General features: G+C 35.8%; 1 protein-coding gene across 3 annotated transcripts; it reads right to left on the bottom strand.

Annotated features, from left to right (window-relative positions):
* Positions 1-7,639: 7,639 nt before the first annotated feature.
* Positions 7,640-13,157, bottom strand: LOC144708448 (SEC14 cytosolic factor-like). 3 transcript variants are annotated; one of them, XM_078581774.1, is made up of 12 exons: positions 13,021-13,157; positions 12,610-12,737; positions 12,493-12,521; positions 10,724-10,807; positions 10,596-10,649; positions 10,069-10,146; positions 9,702-9,755; positions 9,273-9,332; positions 9,095-9,190; positions 8,874-8,975; positions 8,552-8,632; positions 7,640-8,128 (listed from the first exon to the last, which is right to left on the bottom strand). In XM_078581774.1, the coding sequence occupies exons 2-12, from the start codon at positions 12,662-12,664 to the stop codon at positions 7,814-7,816; spliced, it is 1,008 nt and encodes a 335-aa protein (XP_078437900.1). In that variant the 5' UTR covers positions 12,665-12,737; positions 13,021-13,157; the 3' UTR covers positions 7,640-7,813. The 3 variants fall into 3 exon arrangements, with proteins under 3 accessions (XP_078437900.1, XP_078437901.1, XP_078437899.1); XM_078581775.1 differs by having other exon boundaries at positions 10,720-10,807; positions 12,610-13,141; XM_078581773.1 differs by having other exon boundaries at positions 12,610-13,140.
* Positions 13,158-13,489: the final 332 nt, after the last annotated feature.

The raw sequence follows: 13,489 nt of genomic DNA on the forward strand, positions 1-13,489 counted from the left end.
AACTTATATTAGGGTTTTCTCTTGACACCCTTGACTTGTCTTTAACTTTGACCATTGGAATTTGACTACGTTGACTTTGAGTATGTTGACATTGACAATGTTGATTGTGATTCAGTTGATCTTGGCCAGTTGACATTGACTCAGTTGACCATGACTGGCTTGCCATGACTGGGTTGACCAGGAATTTCCTCAATTATTTAGAATAATCCAAATAATAAATTCAAGACCCAAAAATCATACAAATATTCAATAACTAGAATATGATTAATCAGTAATCAAAGAGGGAAATAATACTTAGATCAATATATGCTTCATGATAAACAGATAGTAACAAATAACTAAAATATTGATCCAGATATCCAGTAAGGACACTATAAAATGTCGACGATAATTTCAGTGAGAAGAATAGTGTGGGTAAATGAAAAGTCTTCATTTCAGTATACTGAGATGAAGATAAAAAAACATTAAATGAAGAAACAAGCCTCATTCATATACTGACGATAAAGAGTAATAGAAAAATTGGCATATGAATAATCTCATTGAAATACTAATAGGTTTAGATAGCCATAAAAATGAATCCCCTTCAAAATTGTGAAATGAAGAGTTATAGCAAACTGAACAGATGAACAACCAAAGTGGTTCAAAACAGTTCAAGCAAGAGTGATATAGAGAACGAAACAAACAAATGTGTTCAGATGAACAACCAAAGTGTTTCAAAACAGTTCAAGCAAGAGTGATATAGCCAATGCATTTAATTTCTGCACCTCGTTCAATATCATGCAATATAGAAAGAAATTGAGAAATGGGTTGCCAAACACACACATTCAAAACCTTGGGATCAAGAGAGAAATAGATAGAAGAAAAAATCTAAACAGATGTATAGATGAGAGCAATGAGTAACCAAGAAAATTTTGCGTAAAGATATTAAGATCATGGGGAGCATTAGCAAAACTTGAAGAGAAGCTGCAAAGTTTTGAGAGAACCAGCAAATATTCATGTTGAGTCATTTGGACTGCTGAAACTAAGGAGAGAAAAAAGCGGTGCACCAAAACGTCAGGAATTTTCCTTTATTTCACTTGCCATGAAAATGGAATGAAAATATTATAACATGCAGGATATATGAATTAATGATATTTGCAGAAATTTTATAGATTAAACGAATGCCATTAAGATAAGATGAACTGTTTGTTAACTCTAGCTTACTCTTCCATTTACCTTGGGAAGTTGAATCCATCTAGGTATTTTGGTTAATCTTATACCTTATTTCTCCCTGAAATTAAGTAAGAAATCGATCTTTCTCTATAATGAGACTAATAATAAAAAATATATAAATTCACATTAAGACTAATTAATGATCAATTTTATGAAGGAATGAATAAAGTCTTAGATGAACAGAAATTAAAACACTATTTGATCAAAACAAGATTGGTGTCAATGATATCAAGGAGATTGCATATTTTACACTCATCAACCCCATTTTTTTATGCAGTGTGTAAGCAAGAGGTTGGACAAAGGGTCCCATCCAGAAATATGTTTCTTGGAGTGAAATTTGAAAATATTCAAGTGCATTAGCATTGGAAAACATTTTTATATTTATGACAGGCCAGGTTGAGACTTATCCAATAAAACATCAGACTAGAGAAAAAACTGATGGAAATATATGTGGCCGGCAAGCCAATCACACATTCCGCATCTCGTTCCATATTCATTAATAGAACATATTCATTATAGTGCACGTGTGATGCTCATAATGAAGTCCATGAATACATGATCGGACTTAGTGAATTATGATGAGATCGTAATACGGAGATCACTAGTCTTTAAGCATGTGTTCTAAACATTCCTATTCAAAGGATACGCGAGAAGGACATCAAAGTATCTGGATAGAATAGCACTATCTAGCCTCACTCATATGATGAGTATGGCCGGTCCCGTAGCCATTAGTGTGGCGACACTAAGGATAGATAGTGGGTGCTCTTTAGTGGAAAGAGTTCGCTGAATTGATCCGTACGAATCCCTGAATGGTATTATACCGAACTGTCAATCAGGTTGATTCACGTCACGGTTGTGTAAGTGGTCCTTAGACCTGAGACACCAAAGACGTCTTGTGGACGGACGGTTGTACTTTGGCTATGGCCAACGAGTCTCTAATCATTGGATTCTAAACGGTCTTAGTTCGGGTGCATCAAGAAGTATACGAAGGCGATTGAGTGGTCAAGATGGGATCGTCCACCCTCGGTGTAAGAGGTGACAGCTCAAGGAAGACGATGCAACGAAGTCCTTGGCCCAGGCAGTGAAATATGGGAGAAGAGTTCTCCGATGATTTCTGAATGCATCAGTACTAACTCGGATGATCGATTAGGGTTTGACAGTTGACCATACCCTAAGTCGTCCAAGGAGCGTCAAGTGGATGAGGGATTATACATACACGGTAACCGATGATGAACAGGTTCCATGAGTGAGTCGATACACACTCCTTTGTATCTTCTAGGATACGAGGTGTATCTTGGCACCCCACGTGTCGGAGTCTCGACCTATCGATTGGGTTAAATCGATCCGAAGTTAATTAATCTATATGATGATATAGTTAATTAATTTGGAAGGCCAATAAAGGTTATTGGGCCGCTGGAGTTGTTAACTAGACTGATACATGGGCCTAGAGGGTCACACGCAAATGGTCTTTTGCACGTTGGAAGATATACTTAAGTTTTGGGGGGTTTTATGAAAAATACCTGCTTAGTATAAATAGGGGAAGGCCCTGAACGAAATTCACCCACGCCAGAATTTTTCAGGGGCCTTCCCCTTCTTCTCCATTCTCCCCACACCCCCTCTCCAGCCCTGATGTGATCGGGATGACGTAACGATGCCGACGGAGATAGAACGGGGCTCGTCTATGAGAAGGAGGAGATCCGACGTGCCGAGGATCGCGTGGATACGTCTAGAGGCTGCACACTTGAGCAGCTCGACTCGTCTCGCTCCAGGATCAAAGAAATCACGAATCGGATTCTTGTAAAGGTACGCCGTTTTAGTGTTTTTGTTGATGTCGTTCGATTCGCAAAAAGAATCTTCCGCTGCGTATCGTTTTATATTTATTCATCCAAGTCAAGGCCCCTAGAACCCAACAAAAACATCATGGGAATCTTTGGCGAGATATACACAGGGATGTGGGTACAACCATCAATGAATATAATCTAGTAACGGCAGAAAAGGAAAGAGATGGTTTGAGAATGATCCCCCACATTTTAATAAAACCAAATAAAAAGGGGAGTCATTAGAAAAAAAGCAAAATCATTTGTAGCAATTGTAATGATGTTTGCCCATTTAATAAGACTCAACGGTAAGATGAGAATGGTTGCTCAAACATAGATTTTTTTATCTTGGAGAATCCTAGTTAAATAGCAGTAATGCAAAAGGACATTAAAGTCAACTATGGATGACAATAATGCAATACCATAGGTAGATGATATGGGATGAGCTTACAGACTCCGCCATCATATTTACTCTCTAAAACTAATCCTTAAGTTCTAAAATGATATGATACAATGTCAAAAAAAGGTAATTAAACGCTATATACTGTTAGGTTATAGCAGTGATGGATAGAAAGTCAAGTACATACTTATGGACACATATATTACCAGAAATGAATAAAAAATTCTACATCACATTAAAAATTCATTGGTAATATATTGATTCATTGATACAGTATAAAACTCATGAGATGCTCTAAATAATAATTGTGATGATATCATTATACAAAGATTACTAGTATTTATGAAATGGTTTTAAATATTCCTATTTAAAGAATATTAAAAAAGGACATCAAGATACCCCAAAATAACACAATTATATGTCTTAATGATATGTTGAGTTTGGCATGTCATGCAGCCATTAATGTGGAGATATCCAGGGAAAATAGGCGGTTTGCTTTTAAAGAAAGAACTGATTGAACTGATTAGTATGAATCTCTGAATGGTATCATACCAAAAAGTTAATCATTTGATTCATTCCAGAGTTGAAAAAGTGACCCTTAGCCAAGATACAACAAAGGCATACTTTGGAAAGGCAATTGTGTTTTGATTATGTGCTATGATTCCCTAATCATAGGATTCTAGACAATACTACCTTGAATGGTGCAACAAGTCCACGTAGGCATTTGATTGATCAAGATGGGATTATTTTCTTTTAGTTTGATTTTTCATCATATCCCACATCATCATAGGAGCATCAAGAGAGTTCGGGAATGTAGGTACATGATAACAGATGAAAGTAAGGTTCAATGAGAGTGTTGATATACTATTTTATATATTCCGAAGGAGAGGCTTCTAACTCAATCTATAAACTGACTTAAATATATTATTTATTAATTATTATATAGGTTGATAAGGTTAATTGATGATTTTTCCCATTTTCATCATGGATCCATTAAAGTTAATAAATTAACTAATGCATGAAATAGTTCTTTTATAAGGTTGGATATGCGGGTCACATGCATCGGCTCTCATGTATGTTCTTAAATTTTAGGGTTCTGCATTAAAATACCATTGAGTACAAATAGGACAAAGCTTTGAATGATACTCCTCAGTAAAATTTCTTAAGATGTCTATCCTTCTTCTCCCTTGTCTCCTTGGGCATCATCCCGCCTCCCCATGCGATATTGATGTTGGATTGATTATAACATCGAACATATAAAGATGCTTAATTATGATTATGACTAATGTAAACATTCTTTTATTTCTGGGTACAAATTATACATTACTCACAATTAAAAGTGGAAACACTTTCACTACATATTGAGTCCTAATTTATTGAACTTATTCATTTTTGAGACTAAAACAACTTGATTCTCTTGAATCAAATAAATTTTTGTACTATTTCTTTAGATTTGTATTCTGTTGCAAGATTTATGTAAAAAAGAATATTTAATTTATATGAAAATAAAGGATGATCAGATGCTTAAGTCATAACCTGGATGAGAATATTAGGCCTTGTATTCAAGGAGGATAAAATAATTAACTTAAGCCTCTTTGGAGACCATGTCAAGAGGAGGCATGAGTAGTGTTAATAACTGCATAAATTCAAAGGCTGAAGCTGATTTCTTATTGAAGGATAAAATAGAATCAAGTTGGATTCAAGATGTAACTGCCACCTAAATCCTTAGAATAGATCCAAGGACTAAACACATTTTCCCTCATATATTTAAACTTGTCTTTTCCCCCACTTTCTATCCTGGCCATAAGTTCTACCCCAATACATTATATGCAGTCTTCCTGCATCAGGTTTGTTGGTTCAACTCTTTCTTCCATGTTTACGGAGAGAAAAGTGATCCAAATCCGTTAAATTTGAGAAAAAGAAGAAGAAAATTACTTACGGAGGCCTTTTAACCCTAATTTCTAGTTTATCAAGCATTAATGGAGCTCTTTGAGATGCAGAGAAAGATTCAACATGCCAAGGACTGTGTGGATACTAATAATAGGTAAATTATTGGGTTATTTGTATCAAATTTTCACATATTTTATGCAGCAAAACAATTATAAATGCATGTTACCAACCTTTAAATGATTAAATTTTTTAAGTGATATTTTAATTTTTTTATTAATGGTATTTTTTAAGGATTTTCCGATATCATATTCTTAAAGAAATTGATTCTTTGATTCATGATATATATTTTTATAGATATTTTTTGACATTATATTTATGGAGACTTGATTTCTTGCCTTAAAATGGTTGTCTTAAAGATATAAAATTTTGGCACATGTATAGGTACAGCTGGCATTCTCGGAGCACGTGATCTTCGAAGATAAGGTAATCATGCCAATGATTAACAGCAGATGACTTAACTGGAAATGGAAAAAGCGGAAGCATCAGTGTCGATGACTAGGAGAGAGAAAAGATGGATGGATAGGATTGCTCAAACTTCAAAGCTTGATATCCGACAATAAAGAGGTCCGATTGAACTGAACTTTTCAGGGATGCTTTGACTATACGCCCCTCTTTCCATCCATACCCTCTGATCTATAAAAAGAGGCATAGATCACTATCAAATTTATCATTAAACTTGCCTCCTAATGAATGGGTTGATTCAAAGATAGTGAATTTCTGATATCCATCAAGTCTACTCTTGGTGTCGGGGGTGTGCGGGAAGAAGCAACACAAAAGAGGGAGAGCTTAACTAAACTTACAAATCACGGTGATATCAGTGGAATATAGGGTTATATGGTAAGCATCATCACCTTACATGGTTCTTTCTTAACATCATTTTTAGCTTAGATTAAATTCACTAACATGTCTCACCATCACATCACCTCCGTCATTTACTATTCTCTAATCATGTCTTACCACTCATCATTTGCTGTGCTCGACTCATTCTCTACCTTACTCTTGTCATTCTTTGAGTCCTCATCATTTCATTCTCTCATTTACTCGACCATCTCAAATCCTAATTATCACTATCTTGTAATTACTCTCCTTAGCATAATATCAGTATCGTCTCACATTTTCTTGTCACTCAATTTTTTAATTAATTTTATAAATATATTTTTACTATATTTTTCTAAATATATTACACATTCTAAAAATTTATAATGCACATAATGTGTTCTTTCTTAAGACTTAGGTTTATGATTGTGCCTTTAACTCATGGCTCTATCTGTCAAAATAAATATCTTCTAACACTTCATTTCTTCCTACCATGTCTCACCTCTCCATCTCTATCTAAAAAAATTACATCTATTTATATGTGTTAGTATCTTCTTGTTTATAAATCTTGCTGCCTATATCTTCCTCTAATAATCTGAGCTTGAAACTTCCCTGAGATTATTTATCATTATAACCATTTGGAGTTCTGGAGTTTGGAGTTCGGGAGTTTTGGTGTTTAAGGTCCCTGCAGCAATGCACATTGTTATAAGTATATTTTCTTTACACATTGAATCTATCATTATATAGTTTTATCTTTGATGTAAGATTTTTAGAGATACTACATGAGATATCCATAACATCTGCATCTCTTTTGTCATTTCATGATAAGTATATTGTACTTCTTATATTTAAGTCTATTGCATAGTGTATTTTAGTCTAGTAAAAGTATAGATAGATACAACTTATTGGCATATCTTTTATCTCTAGGTTTTTTATATGAATTCTATGTGTTTTTTATTTTTTCATTACTGACTCCTTTCATTTCCCTCCATGTTAACGTACTTCACCCATTTTCTTTGTTCTTAGTAATTCTGGTTTCTATGTCTTATCTCAACCTTTATCAAGTAATCCATTTAACTACCTATTAATCTCTGAAGAAATTGTCGATTAGAATTTACATCTCTAGCTATTTTATATAAAAATAAATACAACTTGAAGGGTCTTATGGCATAGTATTCTGCAGAAATTTGTGTTTTATATTTTTTTGCTTCTTCCCTTTTTTATCCTCTCTGTTGGCTTTTTATAGTCTTATTAGGATGTGGTCATGATAATTTTTATACAAACAGTATGATGGATTCATGAATTTAATGCATTGAGGTTTAGTTCACTAATCTTCTCATAACTATAACCTTTTGTAGGACACATGTAGGATACATATTAAGATATGTATCTCTAACCTCTCTCTTCCGTTGCACCAACCCTCTCTAAAAACAGAACTGGCGAATTCTCTGCAACGGGCCTTTTGAAAGAACCCACCAATGGGCTGGTCAAAGTTATCACATTACACAAACCTGACCCTACCATTTGACTTCTCTCCTCTCTAGAAGTCAAACCTGGGAAATTCTCTGCAACAAGCCAATGACTTCTGGGAAAGAACAGAAGAGGATTTGATGGTCCCTCAGTCTCGCAAGATGGTAAGGCCATTCATACGCTTGTTGAGCTTCTGATCCTCAAGCTTGTGGAGCTCACACTCAATTGTGTGGGCGATTTCGGACTGGTCAAGTTCGAGCAGGGGGACATCGACGTGGAAGGATCCTTCCTTAACTAGCTGGGCTGGCCGTGCCCTCTGAGCCTCTCCTCTGATGTAGCTGTAGAGCTTCTGGTGGAAGGGATGGTCAAGGGAGTAGCAGTTTCCAGTTCCTGTGGACGCATGACGCGCTGACCCAGAACCGTCCTTTCGGCAGAAATGCGGCAGCGAAGACGAGTCCATCACCTAGTTTGACACAGTTTAATACATCATCATGGTGCAAATCAAAGATTTAAGTGTTTTCTAAGAAAAGATTGAATGAGTCGATCCCTTCAAGAAAGTTGGGCTCCAACACTGTTGGGTTGCTATTCAGAAAATTGATTTCACAAAATGTTGAAGAACATGAATTTCAAGTATTATATGTCAACCTTAAGAAGTTGGACTGACTTAAACAGTTGAAAGGTATATAAGAGAGAGAATGGCCGAATTTTGGCTGGCCAAAGTTATTAGATGATACAAACCTGGCCGCTCTCCCTCTCTCTAGGCCCACTGTGTTGTCTCAGAAAAGGAGTTAGCCTTTAAGATTGTTGACTCTTTCTCACTTTTTACGAAAGCTTTCAAAAAGAAAACTGTGAATATCACAGTATAAAGCAAAGGGAAATATCTTACTTTTAACAATTCTTCTTGACCGGAGCCTTGAAGAAGCTTGATCTTCTTCCGGGTTCTCTCTTGCAGCAAAGGTTTCACAACCTGCGACAGTCGGCATCCGGGCAAAGGAATTACTTATCTGGAGGATGAATTCACCCTTGAGAAACAAATCAAAAATTCAATAAATGCCGTAAATAAGCACCACGTAGCAAATTTTTCAACATGACACTACTACCACAAAGGGCAAACTAAACAAGAAAGAATTTACACATTATTTAAAAAATAAAATGAAGGGAAAAAGGAAAAAATAAAAAAATGCAAAAAGAAAGAAGTTACAGGACACCTTCCAGCAAGCAGAAAATATATAAGGGGCATTCACGATAAAGTAGATATCTGTCTTCTCCGGGTAGTTAAGGTCATCAACGGTGGAGATGATGGTCAGTAGCTGCGATAAAAGCAATTCAGTATAAAAAAGATAGAACAAAAAAGAGAAACCTTTTTTTTAAAATGTAATAATTACAAAATGAAAGAAAGGATGACAAGTCTGGAATCAAATCCACGCACCTTAATCTGGCTCAACGCTGATATCTTAAGGCCAGTCATATCTAAGACTTTCAGACAAGCCCCAACGTAACAGCCATGTTTCTTTGATGCAGCAGGCTGCAAATAGAACGAATAATCACAATGGAGGATAAACATGCGGAAAATGACTACTTTATTAACGTGCTGCGAAAGAACTAACCAAGACCACGCGATCTCGATACTCATTGACTTGGATGTGTGATTGAACGTAATAGTGAACCTGTGTGAGATAAACTATCAGACAGTCATTCTCTTGGGAGGGTAGAAAGAGAAAGATAGAAAAATAGTTATAGGTCCTTAGGGAAGGTTATATTGCCCCTGTGCTTGAATGACAGAGATAACCCGGATAAAAACGGGTATCCTAACAATAACATAAATAAAATTTACAAGTTTTATTGATCTCAGCCTCATCTTTCAATACTTGATTGAAAGGATTAATTGAAAGGATCCAAAGAAGAACATATAGTTAACCACAGTCTACGTTTTTTTCAAATCCAAAACAAAATATCTCTTTAAACACTAAGAATGACTCTGGGTTTTTATCAGACTTGTTCCACAAAAACAAAGTTTAAGATGATGAATTTCTTACGGAAGCTTTGTCAAATGTGCTTAGGCCAACTCCCACAGCAAATACGGGAATTCCCTGACAAAATGGTAAACAAACAATGAAGAATCTAACGGCCAAAATCACCAGTAAGATGAAGTTCTTGATACCAAGTATACGACTAGTTCTACAACATGAAATTGGTCTATGGAGAAATAAATAACAAAGATTTTCATCATAAGAAGATAATCTCAATTATGAGCCCCTGGAAACCTGTTAAACCATCTACTGCACGTAAGTGATAAGATATAGTTGATATTATTTTAATATACAACTTTTCAAAAAAATTGTTTTAATATACGAAATGCTTAAGAAAAACAAGATAGCGATCAATATGTGCTAATCAACTTACCTCTTTCGAGTATCCAGATAACCCAATCAGTTGGGAATCACGCACTGCTCTGTAGAGCTCAATTGGGACAATAGGTTTCTGCAAAAGAGAATACGAGTTTCGATCAGAGTAATCCAAAGGTAAGATATGATTTTCTGAGGTTTAGAATAGAACGGCAAAACTTTTGAAATTCCTTACCTGATAACAGTGAGCACAACATCACCTGACTATTCATATTCAAGATTATTCATAGCACCGCAACATAATAAGATATTCCATTTTGTCACAGTTACAACCAACCGTTTATTACATTCATTACTAGATAAAGTAATCATTGATATTAATTTTCAACGTTTTAATTTCAATATTAGCCGTATGATTATTGGTATTTATCAGGCTCTCCGCATGAAAAAAAGGATTTATTAAATAAATCATCTCGCAATGCTCCAAAGAATAAACGAGTGATGGCTACAAAAATAAACGATGACAGGAGTCTACAAATCTAAAGAAAAACTTAAAGAGTTGAGGTCATATGTTAAAACACTTACAGATAATATTTGATCAATCTCGTTTTCTATGCGCCAATTGAGGCATTCCAAAAGCTGAAAGAAACTGACGATGGTTATTGATTTAATGAGTACAAACATTAGGAAAACAAGAAAATTTAATTACTCGCCATCTTATGTGCTTTGTGAATATCCCAATCTCTCGCTTTGAGAAATCGAATGAGAGTTTCATCAGGATATCCTTGATGCATATTCTGAAAACGGCAAAAGGTGTATGAGACATGTGGACCCAAAATATTCATCCAGTTCAGAACTTAAAGCCGAAAACGTACACAAACAAAAACTTTTTCTCTATAGAGAGTTTTAAGTAACTATACTTCAAATTCTGATAATAAATATTCTTATAGTCGTTAAAACCACATTTTTAAAAGAAACATACTTTATGATCACTTTTCCAACAATTCACATTATTTCCAGGAATTTCTGCGGAATTTTTATTGCAAGGAAGAACTAAGTGCCCTTACTTTTGTCTCCTATGGTTAAAAAACCTAGCTCTTCAAAAATAATGAATTCCTTCACGTTTCAGTTAATAAACATTCGCATGGTGTTTAAACCTGGCGTTTGAAAGTTCCTTACAGACGAGACATACTTTGTGCTCATTTTCTTCTTCAAAAAAAATTAAATACTTTGCGCTCATCTTTTCATCAATATACAACATTTTCAGAAATTCCACCGGAACTCCGCATGCCTTGTATGGAAAAAATTATGTAATTTAACTCCATTTTCTGATAATAAATATTCTTATATTGGTTGCACGTGGTGCGTGAGAAATCATTATACATTAAACTGGTACGATCTCAATTCAGGGTATTTCTGATATGATCTGTAAAGGTTGTATCATGAAAGGGAACGAGAGAGGATGGTCCGGCAGGATTGACGCAGCAGAGAGGAATGAAGATGAAGAAGATTTGGTGAACTGGACGTTGCCAAGAGTGACGAGGGCCGACGAAGTGGGCATTGTCAGCGCAGGTGTCGTTTCCAAAAGGACATGAAAAATGAAAGGAAATGCGAGAACAAAAATGAAAGATGAAAAAAATCCCCTAATGGCCACACGATAAGAGGTGGATCGTTTCAATTGCATTTAACCTAAAAGTAGTTCTCGACATTGACTTTCAGTCCCCCCTGCAAAGGGGAGTCAAGGATTCAAGAACATATTTGCTCCATTTGATCAGGAGATACTCTTGATTTTTCCCTATGTCATTAGTATCCTTTTCTCTCTTCTCTCTGTGTCTCTCTGTGTCACTCTCCTCCTACCCTTCCAAGAAATTTACACGTGGAGACTAACCCCAATTCTGAATCAAACAGAGAGAGATAGAGACAGATAGAAAGAAAGAAAGAGAGAGGATCTCCCAGTTGATTCATCTTCTTATTTGACCTCCATAGAAGAGATCTGCATCTACTTAAAGGGAAACTAATCTAAAGGCAAATAACTAAAATACCCTTCTGGTGACCACTCTAAAGACAAGAGAGATAGGATTTTGGAATCCTAACAGATACACACTTGGTGATCATTCTTCCATCAACGCATTATTTCAACAGGGAGAATAGCCTCAAAAATAATGGATGAACTACAAAAATAAAGAAAATCAAAGAAAAAAAAACCATGCCTGTAAATCACAACAACGCATATTTGAAACAAAATCATGACACGTAGTGTTAATTTCTGCCTGAATCTACATGATATGTTGATCCACAAAAGACAGAAGATGACTTCACAGCAACGAAGAACTCAGGAGAAAATAATGCAATCCATTTCATGAGTAGGAAGAAAAATGTTTCCATAAAAATCAAATTAAAGAAGAAATAAAAACAATGTTTCCACCGTATCTTTCGAACTGAAGAATCAAATCAAGTAAAACCACAAGGTTCGAGCCTTCACCTTGAACGTGATCCGGAGTTTCTCATCTTCTGATCATCGAGGAGCATGAAAATAAAGCAAAATAAAAGTCAAAAAACAGATCAGAGAGAACCGAAATCAGAAAAATCACGCACATACCATCCTCAACCAGATCTCTTAGCTCCTTGACCATGCTCTCAGAGCAAGCACCCATGTCGAAAACTCTTCAGAACTGATAGGAGGAGACGCTACAGATAAACAACGAACTTCTCCCTCGATTATACCATCTTCCCAATCAATGCAGATTCAGATCAGAAAAAAAACAACGAAAAAATTCAGTTTTATCGCTAAAATAAGTCCAGAACCGACACAAGAAATCATTCCACAAGGAATATCCGGAGGACAAACGCAAGATCTGACTCTGTCCACAGAACCCAGGTGGCAAAAACGCCTAAAAAAGAGGAAAACGCTAGAAAATAGATCTGGGTTCTGAGCAAAACGAAGGAGATGAAGCTCTTTGCGGCCGCAGCATGACGGTGACTGAAATCGGTCCCTCCTTTTCCCACCTACTCGCAATTTGACGTCATGCTCAGAATTTAATCGCCCAGGCAAGCCTTTAATCTGCTCGATTTCTCATCAGACGACGCTGCGCGATTGTAACTTGTGAGCATGGCTTGTATGGCTACGGCAGAACTTGTTCATGTGCTTGGGGCCCCCACCGGTCTTTGTCAATCCTCCACGCCACCACTGAATTATTTGACTTGCACAAGTTTTCATCAATTTTTGTCGGGAAAACAACCCACCCCATTTGAGATTATACTCTTATTTACATTGTCAATTGTTTTGTACCCACAAGTTAAGAACTTTCAAGATATTTGGAAAAAAATATTATCTGAAGATCATATTTTTGTGACCTCTTTTTGAAAAAAAAAGTTATGGGTTTGTACCCACAAGTTAAAAACTTTCAAGATATTTGAACCAAAAAATTATCTGAAGATCAGATTTTTGTGACATCTTTTTGAAAAGGAAATTATGGGTT

This window comes from Wolffia australiana, chromosome 10, assembly GCF_029677425.1.
Source record: "Wolffia australiana isolate 7733 chromosome 10, ASM2967742v1".
Taxonomy (NCBI): domain Eukaryota; kingdom Viridiplantae; phylum Streptophyta; class Magnoliopsida; order Alismatales; family Araceae; genus Wolffia; species Wolffia australiana.